At 30.5% G+C, this 23,530-nt stretch overlaps 1 protein-coding gene across 1 annotated transcript in view; it reads left to right on the top strand.

Moving 5' to 3' along the window:
• Positions 1 to 771: 771 nt before the first annotated feature.
• The window catches only part of Amun (protein amun), a 31,802-nt gene continuing 9,043 nt past the window's right edge, over positions 772 to 23,530 (top strand). Inside the window, exons 1-4 of the mRNA XM_075375459.1 lie at positions 772 to 1,028; positions 10,634 to 10,730; positions 13,665 to 13,824; positions 16,630 to 16,785. Coding sequence (XP_075231574.1) covers positions 880 to 1,028; positions 10,634 to 10,730; positions 13,665 to 13,824; positions 16,630 to 16,785 — 562 coding nt within the window. The 5' untranslated portion in view covers positions 772 to 879. The remainder of the gene's footprint in view (positions 1,029 to 10,633; positions 10,731 to 13,664; positions 13,825 to 16,629; positions 16,786 to 23,530) is intronic.

Genomic DNA, 23,530 nt, shown 5'->3' with positions numbered 1-23,530 from the left:
TGCAGCTATTATTCAGGGTTGGTGTAACATTGATTTTTGGCATTCTCATTAAGTAATCTGTAATGAATATATTTTTGGAACTTTTCTCTAGACTGGTATACAGTATACATAAGGTATGAATTTCCATACTACCGCAGATTCTTGTTTTATAATAATGAGCTCATTTAGCATATTATGCTCATCATGCAAGGTTTTAGTTTTTTCTTTTTTTTACTTCAAAGTGGTATGAATTTAGGGTATTAATTAAGTTTTATTATTTAACTGTACCATAAACCGGTAATATGAAATTATTTAATTTGATTTAAAAAGCAAAAAATCTGTCTAATTAAAGAATAATTATCAGAAAATCTAGCGAGTGGTGAATACATTTCTCAATTATTGATTTTTTTTATTGTTTGTTTAATAAGTAGCGCTATTAAGCATAATCAAAAATGAACTTCCGTAAATTTAATAACTGCGGTTTTCTGTAATCACTTTTCCAAAACATGCACATTTAAAAACGGTAACAGTAATATGAAAAGCAGTTTTCAGAAGCATTGCTCATTAACTGAGACGTTTGGAAAGCACCCAACGGTTCTCGCTATCCCCTCTGCAAGTCATCAAACAATGACATGGTAATGGAAGGAGGTACGGTACCAATGAAGTACGATATTAGTTGTTTTCGATGACCCCCCCCCCCTTCTTACAATAAAATATTCTTTACTTATGATTAGTATGCGATTTTTCCGCAGTAATGAAACATCTCAGACATAAACAAGACGAGCACTCGTTAATATTTGATTGTGCTTGGCAGTCTGTAAATAACAACTATAAATAAAATGTTACGGCTGGCTGCTCTTATGCTCTCTGTCGGCCATTGCGGGAACTGTAGTTATCACAATGGCTTCCGTAAGAGACACAGCGACTTTCTTTACAGAAGGTTCAGCAAATCAGTTTGAACATGTTTTAAGTTTATATCCTCAAGCACTTAGGTTGAAAGCGGAAAGAAAAAACAAGAAACCAGAAGAATTGATAAAATTGGATAACTGGTAAGTAACCGATAATTTAAAATTTGATTTCAAGTTTAGAGAACAGTGTCATTGAACCTTGCTTTGTATTAACTTCACTGCACGTAGCAGACTACTCCGTAATCAAGGAATGCTCTCCGGAGATCTTTACTACTGTTGCGGTCATTAAATGCCAAACATGTCACGTGGGAATCGGTGTCGACTTATGGGACATCATCAATTTTAGAATTGTTATTTTAATCGCTGCTTGTAATGCGTCCAGGGTGGCGTCTATGTCATAGCCTAGAACGATGACGTTAGCCATGAAATAATGGTTTAGTTTTAGAATATTTTTCTTGAATAACTGTCGTCCAAGACCTATATAATACGTCATAGATGTTTCCCGAAGATTATTTAATTGAACAATTTATTTTGTTTGAATAGTTTATCCTAGTTTTGAAATAATTAACGTTATTTACGCTTGTACTACTTAGCTTCGTCCGACAACTGCAAACCAAAATGGAGACTTGAACAAAGACTCTGTTCATCTTATTGATGAATCATCTAGCTTTACAGCATTTTAAACTTCTTTTATCGTCAGTTACTTATTAAAATTACTGTTTTGCTGTATCGGAATCTTGGAAACATCTTCATTTCAGCAAATATGCATTAATTGGAAAGGGAGAGTGCCTCGGAAGTATTGAACCATGTCCATTATTAATCACGTTGTCTTTTTTATTCTGTACATGTCATTTTTTTTTTTTTTAAATAATGCTCTTGTAAAACAGTATATGTACCTATAATACTTAACTACAAATATAATTCGTAGGTTAACTCGTATTTTTGGTTGTTCTTGCCCATGCTGTCCAAGCAATTATAACCTACCTGTCTGGGTATTAGTAGTAAATAAAAAAGCTATTAATTTCAAAAGTTTTTGTGTGAAAATTAATGGTGGTTCAATATTTGTTGATTACTTCTCATATTTTTCTTGGTAGTAACAGAAAGTTCAATTTTTTTGAAGTGTTTGTTCATAGCACCTATTCAATGCTGTAGTAATTCATACCATAGTATTACTTTTGATTAGCATACTACAGGGTTTTTTCAGATCGTGGTTAATATTTCTATATAGATCCATGGTATTACATGTGTTTACAATACAGTTCATAGGAACAAATAGATCAGAAAACTCGCTCATGTAAGAGAAAAAACATATTCATAAACTTAAAATATGATGCATTATTTTTTAACAACTTGTTCATTTTTACTTCATGAATGAAGTAATTTTATTTCTAAAAAACTTGTGCTTTTATAAGATCTCTTAACATGAAATTAATTTGTTATTGACAGGTGTATGTAGTTAAATATTTTTAAGAACATTCGTAATGATGATTAGTTGGTTACTTTGTTAAATAGAGTTGGGACATATAAATTCATTTTTATAAATAATTCATTGAAGGTTAAAATAAGTTAAAAAAATGACTACTTTGATTTATAATAATTGTTTTGTGTTGCGTAAAATATATTTTTTTTTTCACCAGGAGAAAACCATTTATGTGTTGTTACAATAATTGTTTTATCTAAAAAGTATAAAAAATCATAGTCGCTTTCACAAAGGATTAATTTAATATTCCGTTATTTGCTGATTATTCTTTGTCAGCAGTGTTTGATTATTGTTAACCAAATTTTGTAACATTCTCAGCACATTTTAAGGTCCTTATTTCTGATAAATGTTTATTAATTTCTCATTAAAGATTGGTGAACCAGTTTCATGTCATGAATATGTTTTTTAATGGTTTATACTGCATTTGATATAATTCTCTTATTTTTTTAGGCATATATATATATTTTTTTAATAAAATAAATTGAAAATTAGAAAAATTGTTCTGGTCCATTTCTATTATACAGGCACCACTACACATTTTACATTTGTCATACAAAATTATTATAATAATATGAAAGTGAAGCATTATTTTCCTAATATTATGTATAGAAATATTACTTACTTTATTAGTTATATATGCATTGTAACCAGTATTGTGGCCAATACTGCATCTAGGATATATTCAAATCGGATTTGCCATCTGTATGATGTTGAGCTATATCCCAATGTTTTTGTTATGCAATTTTTACATTCCCTTAATCTTTATGTTGCTTTTATATGTACACCTGTAGATGAGTCAACATAGTTGTATGTGTGGTTCAGTTTGAAATGACAGAAACTTTTTGATTTGATTTGTCGGGTAACCTTGCTTAGAATGGATATATTGTACCATCTTGAATGCGGTTTTATAGCCTTCAGCAAAGTAAGGAAAGACTATCTGGCACTTGCACAAGAAAATATTCATTGTGGCAGACTGCCGAATGCCCATTGCTGCAGAAAAATATGACCAGGGATTTTTTTGCTTGGAAAGTAGTCTCTCGTCTACTTTTGGTTAATTTTACCAATTTTTGGTTTCCCACACTTCAACGAAAGGCGCACACACTTCTCATAGATAATTATTGCAATGTACAATAGTTTCTTTAGCCTTGTCTAACTCTCATTTGCACAAATTCACTGTTTGTACACCAATGAATAAAAAAAATTAACAAACGTAATGAACAGAAGCCCACAATTGTATAACCAATTACAGACATGAATTTTAATTTGTTTACGGCATGCCCATTTATTACATCATACAGCGCCTTTATTTATCTATAAATGCATATCATGGTTTTTTTGACATTTTCTTTTGTTTGGAAAAATATCCTCTTTCTATAAGAACACAACTGCAGTTTCCTCGGTACTTGGCAATTCCTACATTTTTATATTGAATCTCACAACAATTGTTAAGTACACTGCACTACTTAAATGCAATATTGAGTAAATGTAGTAAACAGAATGACAAGCAGGGAAGTGACATGTTTGCATTGTTTATCGAGTCATGAATACTATAACCAGTTAAATAAATAAATTGTATCTTCTCTATCATTATTTCATTTCATTTAAGTTTACAAGTCAGTTTTATAACATTTAATAATTAAAGTTATTGTGGATATCAGTAAATATGAAAAATTTGTACTGGTGCCCGTGTAATAGACAAGCACCAAAAATAATTGTTTAGAATTTACACAAAAAATAAAATATACTATTCCATTGTTCCAAAATTGTTAACTTTCTGAAGTCAGCAGCAAATTAAGAGGTATTATTACCCCGTTATAGTTGAATCTGACGTGCTGATTTCCAGACTGAATTTAAATGACATTAATTTTTATTGCAATATTTTTAATTAGATTTTATTTAAATTTGTATATTTTAAGATATGTTTTAATATGTGCAGTATATTGAAATTGATAATTGCCAACAAAAATCATGTATACTAAATAAACAGCAGGCTCGGTGTAAAAATGTTTATGAATATATACACAACAAAATTGAAGGATTTATAGGAAACCAAAATGTATGTCATGTATGTATGAATATTTGCTACTTACGTATTAACACCACCGCAGCTACAGCTTTATTTAAAAACAAAGTAGTCAATCTGATTTCGGTGGAAAATGGGCCGATATAGAGTTTAACGTAGATTCAAAACAGTCTCTTTATTAATTTTAATAAACGGTTATTTATAAATATAATTTAACCTACGCTCGCTTCGCTCGCTAACCTTGACTAATTAACAGGAGTGTTTTGATTATTTAAATAATAAATAATTGCAATAATTACTGAATTTATTAAATAAATACTCAAAAAATTACGGTGTTAATTAGTCAAGGTTAGCGAGCGTAGGTTAAGTTTGGTTAAATTATATTTATAAAATAAATAAATATAAATAACCATTTATTAAAATTAATAGACTGTTCATTTTCCATCGAAATCCGATTGACTACTTTGTTTTTAAATAAAGCTGTAGCTGCGGTGGCGTTAATACATCAGTACCGAATATTTTTGTAGAGAATATTAAGTAAAAATACATTAAAAGAATACATCCAAAAAACTATAGTAATTCTTTTAGTCAGAAAAAATATTTGAAAATAAAAGCACAAAACATACACTTATTAATGAACAGATAAATTTTAAAAATAATGAATCATTTTAATTTGGACAACTGCCTTTGTAGCTGGATTTGCTGTACCCAGTTTAATTTAGTCGTCATGACAACTATCAGTTTTAACTTTTCCTAAGGTAATGCTAGAAATGTTATGTAAATACTGATGATCAATTAATAGATTTGAAAAATGCTTATGTAATTTAGCCACTGTTAATTTGACATGTTTATGTTGGTCTTAGTTCGGAATTTTATGTGGATGTGTGATTTTGAAAAAAGTGTAATATTAAAATTTATCATAAATTATATATATAGTTTTTGATAATAAAATCTTTTTTCTATTTCATTAATACTAGACTGATTATAGTTTCTTTTTACATCCTCTATTCTTAACAATTCGTATTGCACGGTTAATTTTGAAATGAAAATGAAAACAGTTGATGTAAGTAAATTTAATTATTTAGTTTTTGAACTTTTAAATGCGGAGGGGATGTAGATTACAAGGTCAGAGGTATTAATATTTTAATTACTGAAGTCATAGTCCTGCACATCATATCATTGGAAATCTTTTTTCATAGTTCAGTTCTTCCTTATTTTTCTGCAAGTATTTATTCTAAAAGAAGTAAAATACACATTACAAAAAAAGAAGAAGTTGATCAAGGAAGTCGCAGCATTTGTAATCTGAAAACATTTCTTTTAATACTGATAATCTTGTTTTATTGTTGTACTAAATTTATAGTCTCTTCACTGTAAATTTTTTCCACATTGTGTTACATGTATGGAGACTATTTTGTAGATGTTTTTTGTTTTTAGATATGCAGCTCTTTACAAACCATATTCTTGAAGTCTAGATGTTTAGTAAAGAATTGATTGCATAGGTTATTAATGAATACTGTTTATTGTTTTGTGAAATACTTCTTTTACCATATAATGTTTATATAAATTGAATGCTTGTATAACTTATAATTTGATTTTCTCTGGTAGTTCATTAATTTTAGGAGATCAATTTTGTGTATGAATGCCATTCATTTGTCAATAATTAACATGAGAAGCAAATTTAGAAGCAAAAGTAGTGACATGTTGAAAACCAGTTGGATTTCAGCCAAATCAAGCTTAAATTAAAAATTAAAAATTTAAGCAAAAAATATGGCAGTTATTGACATTTTTTCAGTGTAAAGAATAACTATTATGTTGTTTAATAAAGAACCGTTTTCTTTTTTCTGAGTCAGTATTGAAAATTAGAGGATGTTAAATCAAGTTTTTTTTTTTTTTTTTTTCATAAGCGCGCGCAGTGGTGGAACTACCAAATGAGGAGCAAAGATGTTGGAATCACTCCTCGGAGCCATGCAGGCCCAGAAGGGCCAAAGCATGATGCCCCCCCCCCAGGTATGTGGAAGTTGAACCCACTAAACCAAAAACTGCACCTTATCACCAGTCTAGGAACCGGATTCACCAAAAGGCATGCGCAGCTCCCAGATAGGTACGGACCCTTAGCAAGGATGCATCAGACAGTGTGGTCCTCCAGTCCTGTCCGCTTCAATGAAATGCCAAGCAAACCAAACCAAAAGTGATTGCAAATATAGATTCTAGAATACTTGTAAGGAAGATATTGATACAAAAGAAATTTCTACATGTTTATGCTCTGTGTAAAATGCTTCATTCAGAATGTTAATATTGCAATAATATTTATGAAACTGCAGAAAAATTATGGGTTAATCAGCCCATGAAAATTCACGTTTATATATATATATATATATATATATGTCTTAGTATATTTTTTTTTTTAGAAAATGTTACATTCTTTAAAAATTTAGAAGAAACTGCATTTCTTCTTTACACAATAATTTACTTAAATTTGTAGAAGTTACCTTTTTTTAATGCAGAGTCAAAAGAAAGTTTCATTTCTAACAGAACTTTTTATGAAAAATACAGTATTTTAAATTTTAATAATGGACACACTGTCACTATTAATTTGTGGAATTTGTATTTAAAAGATTTGTAACAGCGATGAATATGTTTTAAGGATTGTTAGAATTAATGGCAACAAATTACAAGAGATTTTATTTTTTATTAAATAATTTTTTTATTCTTCCATATGGCATTAAGCAATTAGTGTAGACCATTTGAGGTATTAGAATTTCAGGATAAGATTACTACTTCCTATGTTCATCCATCAGTTTTAATTTATCTTCATTATGAGGATAAGTTATAGATATATAACTGTAACTTTTAAATCTTTCAGCATATTATCTCTTCCCTTGCCTGAATTTTTTCCTTTTAAATATATTCAATTTCCTACATTCTTTAATATGTACATTTGTTTTCAACGTAAGTGTTTTTGTTTGGTTTCTACAAACTTTACTTGCATCCTTCTATCTAATTTGTAAGCCATGGCTTGTTTTATCTAAATTTTGTGTTATGGACTGCTATAATTATTACATATTATAAGGTGATTTACTGGAACAGTTGAATTTAAGTGCTGTTTTGATCATTATCATATTAACTTCTTATTTCATACTCTTCAGTTTCTGAAATAGTATCCTCTGATGATTTCCTGGTGTTGCAGAACTTAGATGCCTTAACTCTTATCTGTTTACCAACTATTTTCCTTTTTCTCTTTGTGTTCATGCAACTCATTACTATAAAGTATTCATTTCATTTTATATATTTGATTACCTCATTTTTCTTTTCATTTTCTTCTGAAGAGATAAAAGTGCAATACGTCTTCAATATTAATACAAGCTTTTGCTTTTGAGTCCATTATTATTAAAGAAAATTACTTGTGTAGCTTATAACTTATTTTCTCCTATATTTGAACTGCATTTCTAATACATAATTTTTTATCTATGTTATAATTTTTTACCTCTAATGAATGATCCTTTTGTACATGATGATTCATGTTGTGTTACTGGTGCTTTCTGAACTCATTCTACTATTGAAAATGAAGAAAGTTCATATAAACATGAGCCAAAAATCGCTCTGTTATGGCTAGTGAAAGATTTCACCTTGATTCCTGGGCAATGATTGAAATAAATCCATACTGAAATTCTAGGAAAGGAACCCAAATTTTAGGGGTAACCTAACTGGTTTCTTATGGTTTCTGACTTGATAAATTGAATAAAACAAGTTGAAAAATCATATCCAAGTAGTTTTCACAATGACAGAAGAGAACAATTTGTTTAAAATCATGTTTTTTACATTTAACAAAAACATTGTTAAATGGTTAATAAATGAGTAAAATTTATTATCAAAACTTGTACAGAATTTAATTATGAGATAATTGATGTAAAATGCCCCATAAAAAACAACTAAAGTTCAAGAAATTTGATTCTATTAGTAATACTGTATGGAAACTTTTATGTTATAAACTAAAAAAAATGAACATGCAATTGATACAGTGTTTAAAAAAAAATGTTATTGATATCTTAATTAAAGTTTACAATAAATTTTCAAGAATCTGTCCTTTTACTAAATTTATTTGGTTGTATGCTTTCGGATTGCTAACACTGCTCTCTGCAATTCTGCACGACTTTCCTTAAGTTGTGCAGCAGCATCTGTAATGCAATACAACCAACCCAATTCTTCATGCATATGAACTTTTCTCTTGTACACAATACTTTTCATCCATCCTCTCACTAAAATCGAATGGTGTTAGATCAGTTGATCTTGGTACCAGAGTGTGGCCCATCCATCGCTCCGTAAATTGCTCATTTAAGTATGCCGATAAGTGGGGAGGCGGTTTCTGAAAGTACATGTGGTATCTTGATGCTAGTGGTTCATCTTCTAATAGCAGTGGCAATTCTTCTTTAAGGAATTCCAAGTAAATTTCTGAATTTAGATGTCCTGGAAGAATGAGTGGTCCAGTTAGCCGATAGTAAACTAAACCAGACAACACCACACGTTGACACTAAATTAGTGTTGGAAATTACGTTCTACTGTTTTATGTGGATTTGACTTCAAAGGTTACTGATGATGTTGAGAGTAATCCGAGTCTCATCAGTAAATAAAATGAACCTGTGTTGTCAACAGTTTGTATTCAGTAGTTGCAATATTGCAAACGAAGAGGAGATCTCGTGGTTGAAGAGTAGGTACTCGTTGGTTACGGTAAGGATGCAGCTTGTTATGAAGTGTTCTCCATGGCGTGGACTGGGATACTGCGAATCACTGGGAAGGCGTTGTGTACTCTCACCTGGACTGCATTGAGTAGCTTCAGTAATGGTTTTATCATGATGGTTAGAATGGTTGTGGTGAGTACTGATGCTGAGAAGTGTACCCGTTTCTCGTAAATGTGGAATGTTCCACTAATTGTTTTATGATTTGTAATTCTGTGGTTAGGAAAACGTCTTTGATATTCTACAATAGCAGCAGTTGCATTTCCATCAGACACCCTCAAGATAAATATAATATCGGTGTATTAATCGGTCGTAAATAACAAAGATACTGCTGCAGTATTATACCGGTTAAAAAAACACACACATGTAATTAAACTTCACTGGTATTGGCAACATTTCCAGTAATGTAGAACATGCAAAGCACTGATGACTGACATAAAATGTATTGTTGTCCAGTTGATTTCTCTGTTACTAACTTACAAAACCATAATTTTCAATTTGACAGTGAATTTGAGAAAGAGACATAAACTTGATTGTCTGAATAACATTAGTATTGGTCTTAAAGAAAATACTATTTTTGTATCATTGCACTGTGTAAGAAAGAAAACTTGCTTTGTACATGTAATCGTTTTGTTTTCACACACTAATTATTAATAATAAAATCAAATTTCTTGTATTTGGTTTTTATTGCGCTATTTTACATGAATTTTCTCAGAATTAAATTCTCTACAAATTTTGGTAATAGATTTTATGCATTTATAAGTCATTAAACAAACAAACCGTGTTTTAAGACAATAAGTTTTTCTGTTTACTGGAGATATGGTTCTTAAATCTGTTTTGAATTCAACCGATGAACGGAGCTGTTCTGAATTCAAACCGATGTGCCATCCTGTTGTAAGATCCAAATAGTTAAATCCATTCATTCAATTTTTATTTAGCTATAACTCACACCGATGAAAATAAATACCACTTATGCTATATTGTTTAAAAGCTCTCAATGAGGGCTTATTATTGCAGTTAAGAAAAAGTCCAAAATCCAAACTTTTTAGGATTTTGCGCTTTTTTGGACAATTGGTTCAGTCGATAGCAATCAAAAGGAGAGGTGCACAACTAGATGTTACATCAGTCCTAAATCCAAAATTTCAACATTCTATGGCTAATCGTTTTTGAGTTATGCGAAATACGTATGTACGTACATACATATATATGTCATACCAAAATGGATATTTCCGTTGAAATCCTGAAACGAAATTTTTTGCGATTACAATACTTCATTTACTTTTTACAAGGAAGCATAAATGCATCATTATTTTTTAATTTATCATAATAAATCATATTCTTTTCATTAGAAATTTATTTTTATCTGTTCTATTATATTATGTGCTAATGTGTTTTTCCTTTTTAAAAAAAAATTTTTATCGGTCTTTTGTTGTGTTTTTCTGTTTGGTTAAATAAAGATTATAGTTTAATGTTTTTCCCTTATTTTATGCAATTTGTTTTTGACTGTTAGGTATCAAAATGAACTACCCAAAAAGATAAAATCACGAGGCAAAGAAGCACATCTTAACCATGAGGAATTGGTACAACTTATGAAATGGAAACAAGCTGTGAGTGGAAATTAATTTTTTCATTCTGTTATATTTATTTATTTATTTTTAATTATGTAACATTATATAAAGTAATATCTATCTTTGAAAAATGTTAATTTTGGTCATTTTTTTACCTTTAATATCTGAGGTAGCAAAAAGATTCTTTAAAGATGCACTTTGATCTCTTGTATTTAAGACACTTAGTATAGGTGGTTAGTGTAGAATATTATCAAACATACTAAATCATCTCATTGAAGAATTGTAAAGTAATATATTTTAATTTATAGCCCGTGCATTTAACCTGAAAGGGCTTTGGAATTTGGAATTTAAAAAACAATACTTCTGATTAATAAATAAAAAAGATAGGAAAATGTTTTACACATAGTATATAGTAATTTTTGTGTAGAATACAATGGTTTTTGTTTCAAATCTCTTAAGTCAGTTAGTTTCTCAGATAATGGAAAAATTAAAAGTGTCAAAAACAACAAAATTGGCACGTGGGGCATTGTAAAATTTAACCTAACACATACAAACATTTTTTGTAAATTAAAAGACTGAACTCTGAAATAAAGAGAATGTATGTACAAAAAATTACAAAAATCAAATATGGTTATGCAACCACCATTGTGGGTGATTTGACATGGATTGACTCACTTGTCATTTACAAAAAATTTATCTGATTTCTTTCTCTTTACAGTAATTTTCGTTAGTAATTATTATTTTCTATTTTTTCAGTACCGATTATTTTCATCTTGACTGAAATTTAAAAAGTCCTTTTTTTGTTAATGGAATAGAAATGTTAATCTGACCTGTAATTCGTAGCAATATTTTATGTGTTCATTTCATTATTTTCTGTTTTTTATATGTCATTACTTTCAAAACTGATTTTATATGATTGACGTTGTTACTTTAAAATTAAACCGTGATTTTTTAATACGGTATCGTGCTGTTTTACTTTTTCAGCTGATAAAAAGACCACAGTGCATTAAAAGTAATTAAAAAATAATAATGAACAAAACAAAGTTTTACAAGAAAAAAGTTTTGTGCGATAAGTATCATATATAATTAATTAAAATTATTTTTTACTTTCTCTGTCTAAATTTAAACAATTAAAATCAGTTTAATATATATTTTTTTGATAATTTTTCTTTTATATGCTTCAAAACTTTTTCCTTCATTTTATTCTTAATTGTGACTCATTAAATTTGTCATCTAATGGTGCCGTTACAAGTCTGTTGCATGTATGACGCCTTAGTGTGCTGTCTTGGTCAGCTAAATAGCAGAACTAAAATTTAGATAATCTACAACATAAGGCATTTATCTCGCAGTTTGTTTTTTTCTTTTTATAAATATCATCAGGGACAGGAATAAGGAAGGGTAGAAACTATGTTTTTGCTACCTTTTGATAATTTTTATTCATTAATGTTAATTTAAAAATAGTTAAACTATTTCATATATTAGTTTTTATATATAAATTTGTCACATAACTTATAAACTTGTTCAGAATTTCTGGTAGCGAGTCATTAAGTGTGTATTTTAAATATATGTGTCATAATGTTCTGCCATTAGGGCAGGTCCTGTTACGGCTGCTGCTCTCTAACTTGTTCTATCTTTTGCTAACCTCTTTGTTTCTGCATATTTATCTTTTTACTTAATTCCATTCATCATTTGAAATCTCTTCCTTTCGTTTCATTCACCGATTCTTCTAATGCAACCACTAATTTTTTCATACACGAACCTTTTCATACAATGTCCTAGCCGGTTTCTTTTACTATATTCTATCGCATTTAACATTTTCCTGTTCTCTCAAATTTTCCTTAATACTTCTTCAGTTGTTAGATGGTCTTGCCATCTGATATTTATCATTCTGCTCCAAACCCACATCTCAAAAGCCTCAACTTGGTTTCTGTCTGCCATTCTCATCATCTGTGTTTCAGCTCCGTAGAGCATCACACTCCAAATAAAACATTTCATTAATTTCTTACTTAACTCTTAAGTTTATCTTTCCACACAGCAGTCTTCCCTTCTTATTAAATGCCTGCTTACTTCTTGATATTCTTGTTTTAATTTTTACTGTGCAAGTCAGGTCATCAGTTGTAAGCTCTCTAAGTAGTGAAATTTCTTCACCTGCTCTAAAACTTCATTTTCTGTCTTAATCTTAATCCTCTCCTCTTTTCCACCTAATACTGTACAGATTGTCTTTCTGTTTATCCTCATGCCCTGACTTTTTCAAGTTTCATTTAATTTATCAAGCATTTCATTTAATTTTCTTGAAGTCTCCACCAGGACCGCCATGTCATCAGCAAAACATATACATTTTATTCTTCTTCCTCCGATCTTTAGTCCTCTTTTCCCATTCAGACAGCAGTTAATATAAGTTTTAAACATAAGGTACTCACAATATTTAAAACTTTTTGTAAAACTGTTTACAAAGCTGTTCACAGGCTGATCAGTTTAAAACAATGCCATTAATGGAATCACTATGTTAACATTAACATAAACTTTTAAAAATAACTAATGCTACTTATATTGCATTTGTACCCAGGTAATTTAAATTTTAGCTTTTAAATATTATTCATGATTTGTTTATGATTTAACATTTTATCTATTTATATAGAATGTTTACGGTACTTGTATTAAAATAATACTCATTGTTTTTGTAGATTTTATCGGATTATAGAACAGAAAACTTGCTACATCGTTTAAGAAATAAATTTATCCTTCATTTTGTGTTGATAGTTGTCAGGGTGTTCACAGGATTAGTATGTTGTAAGTATATGCTGCTGGCAGTTATTAGAACCAGATGAAATTTTGAAGTTGATACTACAGCCATTTGGGAGTCTGAAATATTCATTTTTAGAAAAGCTAAAAACCTATCTTTGTTAGTAATTAGAATCGAGTTATAAAGGCGCATTCAGTTGATAAGTTAATGGTGGAATCTTTTTGTTTCAGAGGGGAAAATTCTATCCGCAGTTATCTTATTTGATAAAAGTTAATACACCACGTGCTGTAATGAATGAAACAAAGAAAGCATTTCGTAAACTGCCCAACCTGGAGCATGCTATTAATGCGCTTAGTAATTTGAAAGGTGTTGGTACAACAATGGCTTCTGGTAAGAAATTATGTTTCTTTAAACCTGTTATAAAATTTTGATATTTATTCTTTTGCAAAAGGATTTCAAAATAAATGTCCCTTGTCAAAAGAATAGGTAGTTTGAATTATTTTTTTATAGATTTTATATGATTATAGGATAAAAATCTTACTACATCATTTAAGAAGTAAAATTCTCCTTCACTTTGTATCTGTAGTTGCCAGGCTACTGACAGTATCAGTATTTTGTAAATAGATGCTGTGTGGCAGTTATTAGAATTAGATAAAATTTCAAAGATGTTATTACAGCCATTTGGTAATCAAATATCTGCACTCAACAATCTTAAGCAGGTTTGTACAGAGAAAATCAGTTCACACATCGCTCATAAATTTTCTTTTAATAGGCAGTGTTCTCTTTACAGTGTTTTCCACTAAAAGTTCAAATTTAATGATGTGTTAAATAAGGATGATTTATAACTCAAGAAAAGGTTGATAGCTGGGTAAAATATATTGAAGAGTTAGATGGAGGAATTGAATTAGAAATTGGTGTTATAGAGGAAGTCGAAGAGGATGAAAATGGAAATTCAATACTGAGATCTGAATTTAATAGGGCATTAAAGAATTTGAATAAGAGAAAGGCTGCTGGGATAGACGGGATACCTGCAGAATTACTGTGCAGTGCAGGTAAAGAAGCGATAGATAGGCTATACAAACTGGTGAGTAATATTTGCAAAACAGGTGAAGTTCTGTCAACACTTCAAAAAGAGTATTACTGTCATGATTCCAAAGAAAGTAGGAGCAGATAAGTGTGAAGAATACAGTACAATTAGCTTAACTACTTGTGCATCAAAAAGTTAAACTAGAATTCTGTGCAGAAGAATTGAGAGGAGAGTGGAGGAAGTGTTAGGAGAGACCAATTTGTCTCAGGAAACGTATAGCGACTAGGGAAGCAATTTTAGCGTTTAGATTAATATTAGAAGGATGATTAAAGTAAAACAAACCAATATACATGGCATTTATAGACTTAGAAAAGGCATTTTATAATGTAGACAGGAGTAAAATATTCTGATTTTTAAAAAATGTAGGATTCAAGTATAGAGACAAAAGAACAATTGCTAACATTTACACAGGAATCAAAATGCAACAGTAATAATCACAGAGCATAAGAAAGAAGCTGTAATAAAAAAAGGAATCAGACAAGGATGTTCCCTATCCCCATTACATTTTAATCTTTACATAAAACTAACAATTAATGAGGTTAAAGACCAATTTAGATCCCCAGTAACAGTGCAAGGTGAAAAAAGGTAAAACTGCTAAAATTTGCTGATGATACTAATTCTAGCCGAGAGTAAAAAAAGAATTAGAAGAAACAATGGACGGCATGGATGAAGTACTACCAAAGAACTACTGCATGAAACTAAACAAGAACAAAACGAAAGTAATGAAATGTAGTAAAATAAAATAGATGGACACCTGAATATAAAAATAGGATGAGAAAAGATTATGAAGGTAGAAGAATTTTGTTATTTGGGAAATAGAATTATTAAAGATGGACGAAGCAGGAGCGATATAAAATGCCAAATAGCACAGGCGAAATGAGCTTTCAATCAGAAATATAATTTGCTTACATCAAAAATTAATTTTAATATCAGGAAAACATTTTTGAAAGTATATGTTTGGTGCATAGCGTTATGTGAAAGTGAAACTTGGGTGATCGGAAAACCTGAGAAGAAAAGATTAGAAGCTTTTGAAATGCAGTGCTATGAGAGTTGAAAATCAGATGGGTGGATAAAGTGACAAATGAAGTGGTGTACTAGCAAATTGATGAAGAAAGATGGATTTGGAAAAATCTAGCCAAAAGTAGAAACAGACTTATAAGCCACATCTTATGGCATCTTGGAATGGTTGCTTTGATGTTGCAGGGACAGGTAGACAAAATTTGGAATATGGAAAACAAATTCTTAAGGATGTAGGATGTAGGGTATATATGAAATGAAATGACTGGCACTAGATAATGAAGCAGCTTGGAAAGATGCATCAAACCAGTCACGTGATCGAAAACAAAAAAAAATTTCTAAAATTACAAGAAGCTATTGCATTCTGTTAATGTGCACGGATGCATATGCCTAAAAATGTAGTTTCATTTTACTGATGTAAAAATAAAACTATGAATAACGTTAAAAATTCCCTTAAAATAAATTTTATTTTAGCAATTATCAAAATGTATAGCAAGTAAATGTTACACTAAATTACTGGAACAAGATTGCATAATTTTTGTATCTGAATTGTAGTTTTTTCAAAAATATTTACTGAGGTTAGATACAGTTCATTATTTTCAGATTAAATATAAGATTGAATTAATGCGAATGAATAATAGAAGGGGCTAACAGTCTGTAACAGCACTGATCGGCTATGTTAATAGTATAATTACTGGTGATCTAAAAAGATGTAAGGATCTGTTTATTTGATTGCCACTTATTATCACTACACTCATAAGAAATTCATACATATCTGTGTAGGAGATTGTCATCCTGCTATATTCAGAATTAATGTTTAAATTTTACTGAAGCCAGTGTTTCTGAAAAATAGTTTTAATTATTTGTTGTGCAATTTTTTTTTCTTCATTATAATTTCTTTTATTTAATTTTAGTATTACAACCTCGGACATTATTTAGATGTGGAAAATGAGATCAGTGAAATCAGAGGTGAAAAAAGATAAACCCTCATCGAGAATCAAACCCAAAATTGGCAAACTTAAAAGTAGAATGGCATAACGCACAATTTTTATGTAAATGCTTTGACGTGTTGTATCGTTTTTATTTTTCAGCACTTTTAGCAGCAGCTGCACCAGATAAAGCGCCATTTATGGCTGATGAGTGCCTTATGGCTATACCAGACATAGAAGGGATAGATTATACAACTAAGGAATACCTCAACTTTGTCACACACATTCAGACTACTGTCGAAAGACTAAATAAAGAATGTAAGTATTACTGTTACTTGTGAAGTTTTTATAAAAAGGTGTATCCAGAGAATTATGCTGCAAAATTCTTGTATGGATATTTAACAGCATTCAATGCATTTACAATTTGTGGAAATATATAAGTTTACCGATAAATCTCCCTTTATTCAAACTATTTTTCTTTGAAAGATTACTGTTAATAACATAAATTGTCTTTTTAAATATAAGTTGGCTGATTTTGACTTTCATGGTAAAAAAAAATTTATTCTTATTTAAAATTATTGAAAAAGAAAAATATATGACAGACCTCTTCTTTTTTTTAATCTGTGTTAGTAGTGATAAAAAGTAACATAACATGATTAATTTATAACAAACTAATATGAATTCCAAACTTACACTCATATAAAAACATTTTTGTTGTTGACTGATCGGGTGAAGTACAGTCTGTACTATGTACACTTAACTTTGATGAATAATGTTATTTTATAAAAATAAAATATCAAGTTTTTCTTCTTAACAGTGCTTTGCTTGTATCCACTTGGTCTTTATTAATATTAACAGGTAAAACCATCGGATGATGATGTTATTTATGTAAGTACCAAATAAATGAGTATTGAATGAAAACAAGTGTTGAGAATAACATACATATTTATCCTTACTACGGGGTTTTTTTCCCTCCATAAATGTAAGTACAAAGTATAGTTGAATAAATAATCTCTTTTTGCAGTAAGAATGTGTGGGTGTTACTAACACATTGTATATGATGGATGAGTATAACTCTTCCGCTCTTCTTTGCTCAGTCGAATGACGGACTAGTATATGTTGTAGCTAGCTGTGCTTAAAATTCTCTATCTTGTTAGGACAAGTCCACTTTGATTTTAGATATTCAGTATTTCTTACTGAATTCATATATAAAGTTGTTCTCTCTCTCTATAGAATCATTTTTTAACTGTGTTAATTTCAGTGAAATAATATTTGTGATGCAAATTCGTTTAGGTGCATGTTGATTTATTTTTCATGTTTATTCTATCAACAAAATTATTTTTATTATTATAGTTTAAAAATTAACAAAATTAGTAATATTTATCACCCTAAATTAGTTGGTTTGTTGTTTGATATCTTGGAAGATAGCAATCGAGAAAATTCTGATTCTGACAAAGAAATTGAGATTGTGCCTCAATTAACAAATTAATGAATTATTTTGATAGCGGTTCTGATGGCAACTAGATGAAGAGGATAGGGACCTGACATATGAGATCTGGCTATTTGTGATCATGATTTGTATTCATCAGATGATGATGGTATTATAACCATTGGTGTTCAAAAACTTGTTGCTGTAACTGAACCTTCAGTTAGTGATAGTTCTAATGATTCATTTCTAGGCCTACTAGTGCTACTATTACTCCTCTTAGTTTTTCTTCTGAAATTCCTAATGTTTCTGCTGACAATTCTATTTGTACCGAATTAGATTTAGGCCTGCCTACAACTTCATCATATCCTGTTATCGGCAATGTTACACTCATAACATTGTAACAACTCTTGTTTTTTTTTTTTAATTTAAAATAGTTTCTAAGAATAATAATCTTTCTATCTACTCCTAGTTCTCATGTGTAACTAATCAGAAATGTGTGAAACAGTAGTATTCACTGGAAGTAAAACATCACAGACACTGGTTTTGTGCATTTTGTGTATTTTACTAAAAAAAACTTTTCTTTTAAGTGACATAACCTTTTACTTAAGTAATATATAAATATATTTATATTATATGTTACAGTGTTTCTAAAAGTACATTTTATGTAATGTAAATAATTTAAAATACATATAATAATTACAAAAATATTAAGTGCTTGTGTCACAGCTATTTTATTTTCTGCATTTGAAAGGGAATTTTCAACATTATTCATAAACTTTGGGAAGTCACATTTGCCCCCCTTTTTTTTTACATAGAACAAATCTGCATGTCTTTTTCTTTCAGGTGATAAAACTCATGTAAGGAAATTTACAATTATAAGTTGGAATTTTTTTAAACCGGTCTACTAAATTACTCTGTTACCGTGGAGACTACCATGTGCCAAGAAGCCCAGGGTTCAAAGTGTTAAAAAACAATCATAATAACCTTGATTGGATGTAGTGATATTTTAAAATAAAAATATCATATCTCTTGAAAAGGAAAGATGGGTTGTTAACTGCATGGGCTAATTACTAAACAAGGTGCGGCTGATTATTTTCTTGTGACTTAGTTTATATTGTTTGGTTCGATGTGAAATATTTAACATAATAATTTTAAAATATTGTTTTCTATAAATACTATTTTGAACCTGCGTAATAAAATATTTTTACTCTTCATATTTTCTTCTTACAGAGCTTATCAAAATGGAACGTTACATATTGCAACTGTTACCAAGTGAAATAGCTAACTCTTTTAATCACCTGATAAATGAAAGTTCATTGGTCCATAAGCATAAATTTATTATTAGTCAAGTTAGGTTAAAAAAAGTATTTTCTGTAATTATTAAAATATATTCATTTTTTCCTTAGATAGTCATCATAATTTTTATATAGAGTACATTTATCTACCTTTCTTAGCTTTTTCATAATTAAATCACCTGTTGACGTGTTTCGGTTATACATGTTATCAAAAATCTGTGAATTGGCACTTCCTTTCATTTGTAAGGACAAAAGTAGCGAGCAATGAGATCATATGCAATGCATTCAGTACGGTTGCAATCTAAGACTAGAGCTATTGCTGTTAAGCTCACTTTATAAATGGCTGCAGCATAAACATTGTATATGTAGATGTCTGTTGTACTCTAGGGACGTGTTTATCTGGAATTCACTTATCTGAAGGTCCACTTTATCTGAAACAGGTTCAGATTAAAAAAATAAATATCAGGTACAGGTAATTTTGAATGATAAAAAAAGATGTACCACAAGAATACTGTGTAGGGTTTTGCAAGTAAATTAATTTGATGTCATACATAAATTGTCTGTAATTATTTAAAATTGTGTATAACACTACTGTACCGAACTGTCAGTGATACAGTAATTACGTACTTGAGAGTTTGGTGTCGAGTCACCACAGCAAGAGTGGCAAATCGCACGTGCAATACGTCAAATCAGAGCAGAAGTGAAGTGGATGGGGCAAGAGGAGTCATCACCACATTCCTATCTGGAAAGACATCCCCTTCCACTTGCCTCACTCGGTGATTGTTTATAGTCATCCAGTAATTATTTAGTTAATGTATCACACTGTTACAGTATAGATACGGTATTTGATTGTGTTAAACAGTAATTTTCTTTTGGCTTTTTTATTTTAATTTTAAAAAATGTCATCCAAATGTAAGAAAGTGGTCACTATTCAGAATTGACTAGAGGCTATTTATCGGATTGATAAAGGTGAGACTTTAAAAATGATTGCTAGTGATTATGGAGTAGGGATTTCCACTGTGTTCGAGTAGAAAATAAAAACAGAATTAAAATTGGAGATTTTTGTCACAAAAGATAGTCTAAATGAAAGATCAACAGATAGGCAGACAAAAAATGAGCAGGTAGATGAGGATTTGTATTTATATGGTTTATGCAGGAGAGTAATCATGGTGCTCCACTTTCTGGACCTATTATTCAAGAAAAAACTTTTATCTTTTAATAAAAAAAACTTAATGGTGATCTTTAATTTACTTCTAGTAAGGAGTGGTTGAGTAGGTGGAAATATAGGCATGGAATCCACCAACTTAAAATAACAGGAGAACAATTATCAGGTGATGCTGTTGGAAGTGAGAAATGTGTTAAATCTTTTGAAAAATATGTTGAAGACAAAAACTCACACTGTTACAAATATATAATGCTAATGAGATGGGTCTTTTGTACAAAATGTTGCCTAAACAGTCATTGGCATCAACTAGATTTTAAAGTTAAAGGTCAGAAGAAGGCTTAAGACAGAATAACAATTCTCTTGTCTGCAAATGCAACCGGATAGCACAAGCAAGGCTGACACCCCTTCTAATATGCAAGTCAGCTAAGCCAAGGGCATTAAAAAACAAACCTTTGTCACTGCTACTCATTTACAAATACCAAAAGAAGGCATTGACGACAGCTGACATTTTTTGACAGTGGTTTTTTTTTAAACTCTGTCCCCATTGTAAAGAAGGAGATAAAGAAAATTAGGCTATCTAAGAAGTCCGTCTATCATCGAAGACATTGATGAAAACAACGACAAAGAAAAACCTGATATCGTAACAATTTTTGACATTAACATCAAGATATATGTCTGCATCGGCACAGGAAGAAGTGAATGAGAAAATCCTTTAGAATTCATGGAAGAAGCTTTGGCTCAATTTGCCTGCTAGTTATCCTGAAGATGATCCAAGTGACAGTCACAAGGCAGTATATGACGATTTACATGTAACCTTAAAACCAGTTGAAGGATCTGAAAACTTGCGAGAAGATGTAACAGAATGGATTAATATTGACAGACGTCACGTCTGCCTCTCCGTTGTGACAATGGAGAGGCTATTTTAACTGATGAAATTTGAAACATAATGAAGAAACTTACAATGATGATGAAGAGGAGCCAGAAAATATGGTAATGAGTCATACAGAAGCTACGTCAGCACTGGAAAGTCTGATGTCACATTTTGAAAAACAAAATGACACTTCACCAGCCAAGCCAAACTTCTGTTGATGAAATGTCTCAGGACCAAGCGGTGAAAAAACGAGCATCAAAAATGAAACAGAAGTGTGTAATGGACTATTTAAAAAAAATAATAGCTGTAGACTCTTTCGCATTTTTTAAATTCATTAATGTTACTGTACTGTATTTTGATAGAAAAATTTTGAACTGTAATTCATTCACTTAATTCGTCATTAATTTTATAAAAGTTCTAAAATTCTGTAATTTATTCTTAAAATTGTTCCGAAGCTGATTGATCATTCTTTTTACAGTACTGTTCCTATGTAAATTTCCTAATTTGATATATGTAAGTTAATTTTTCATTCATTCATTACTAAAATCCTCACGTTAGGCTGTGTGATACCCTTGTATCATAATAAATAAGCTTTTAATGAGGGTCCAGCTAATCCGAAAAGAGCTAGGTCCCATCAAGTTCAGATGAACACATCCCTAGTGTACAATTTTCTGAAATTATCGAATTGCAACTTCTTAACACAATAACCGAATCATTTCAGCGGTTGTGTGGCATGTGACACCTTCCTACTAAAATTACATCTAGTTCAAAACAAAATTTTCAAACAAAAAATCTCAAATCATAGCTCGATAACATTCATAATTTACTACAATAGCACTCATTGTTTGTTTTCAAAAAAGAAAAAAATGGCTCAATCATACCATTAATCAATCCACACCAAAAGTTATGTTTTTTCCAGATGCAATGGTTCTTGAATAATTTTTGGATTGGAATTATCCCAAGTACAGCAATTTTGCTTGTTTACAGTCATTGAGCCAAAAATGTGCCTCTTCTGAAAAGATGATTTTTTAATGAAAATTTTGTTTCACTTCAAGCGCTCTTAGAGTCCAGTCAGCAAACTATTGACGTAAAGAATGGTCCTGTCAATGTTGCCACTACAATCTGTCAATTTTTTGCACTTAATTTGAAAGACTGAGTATTTGTGTATATATATCACACACCGGCTTATTCAAAAAGGACCTCACAACTTTAAAACCATATAAAAATGTATTTAGATAACTTACAGATTTGGTTGAGGTCTCATTTCATAGCAAAACACATCTAGTTTTAACTCTTGTAGTTCATTAGTATAGAATTTGGCAACCAGCACCTGTCACCAGGGTTTACTGGTACTGAATGTGATAGCTGTGTGTTTTGGTTTAATGATTTGCAGTCTGCAATTGCGGTTTAATTTAATTTTTGTAGAGAGTACGGTAGGGAGCCTTCTAAAGGCTTAAATTTACTCTTGACACCAAACCTTTGTTGAGGCAGGTTCTGTTACAAACAAAATCACTAGGACGCCCATGTGTCCCTGAAGCTGCTGTGGAACAACTTTGAGAAAGCTTTGCACGAATTCTAAAGAAATCAACTCTATGTGCATCACGTGAGACTAGTATTCCACAAACGACAGTTTGGTGCGTATTACGTAAATGATTGCACTTAAGCCATACAAACTACCCACGGTTCAACACATTACAGATGACAAAGTTGCTTAGCTGCAGTTTTGTGTAGAAATGATGGATAAAATTGTAAAAATGGTACATTAAAACGTTTCACATTAGTAGCAAGGTGAACATCTATAACTGCTTAATATTGGGTAGCAAAAACCCTCTGAGGGTCTGTTGTCATGAGCGCGTAGGTGAAGCCTGAAGGTCATTTTTTTTATGCCGTAAGTAAACAAAAACTGTACAGCCTGTTTATCTTCCTAGAGACAACTGTAAATGGTATCATTTATCTGGATGTGCTTCAAAATTTTCCAATTCCTGAGTTAAACAATGATGAACAAGATGGAGCGCCACCTCATTACCACTTAGAAATCCAAGATTTTTTGGACAGGGTCATTCCATGTCAAATCAACAAACCTCACAACTTGACAATTATCAATTTCAACAAAATTCACAGGATCGATGATGCAAAAAAAATTTTTTTTTCAGATTTTCAGTCGCTTAGTTTTTTGTGTAGAACCCCATAAAAAAGTGAAAATATTTCAAAACACAAGGTTCAGATAATTACAAAATATGAATTTTCTCAGCTCTTATAAGAACTAGAGAACTTGATTTTGTGTAATTTTAAAACTCTTGGAA

Source organism: Lycorma delicatula, chromosome 9, assembly GCF_047948215.1.
Source record: "Lycorma delicatula isolate Av1 chromosome 9, ASM4794821v1, whole genome shotgun sequence".
Taxonomy (NCBI): Eukaryota; Metazoa; Arthropoda; class Insecta; order Hemiptera; family Fulgoridae; genus Lycorma; species Lycorma delicatula.
Note: the sequence above shows the minus strand (reverse complement) of the source record. Positions and strands in the feature narration are given on the sequence as shown.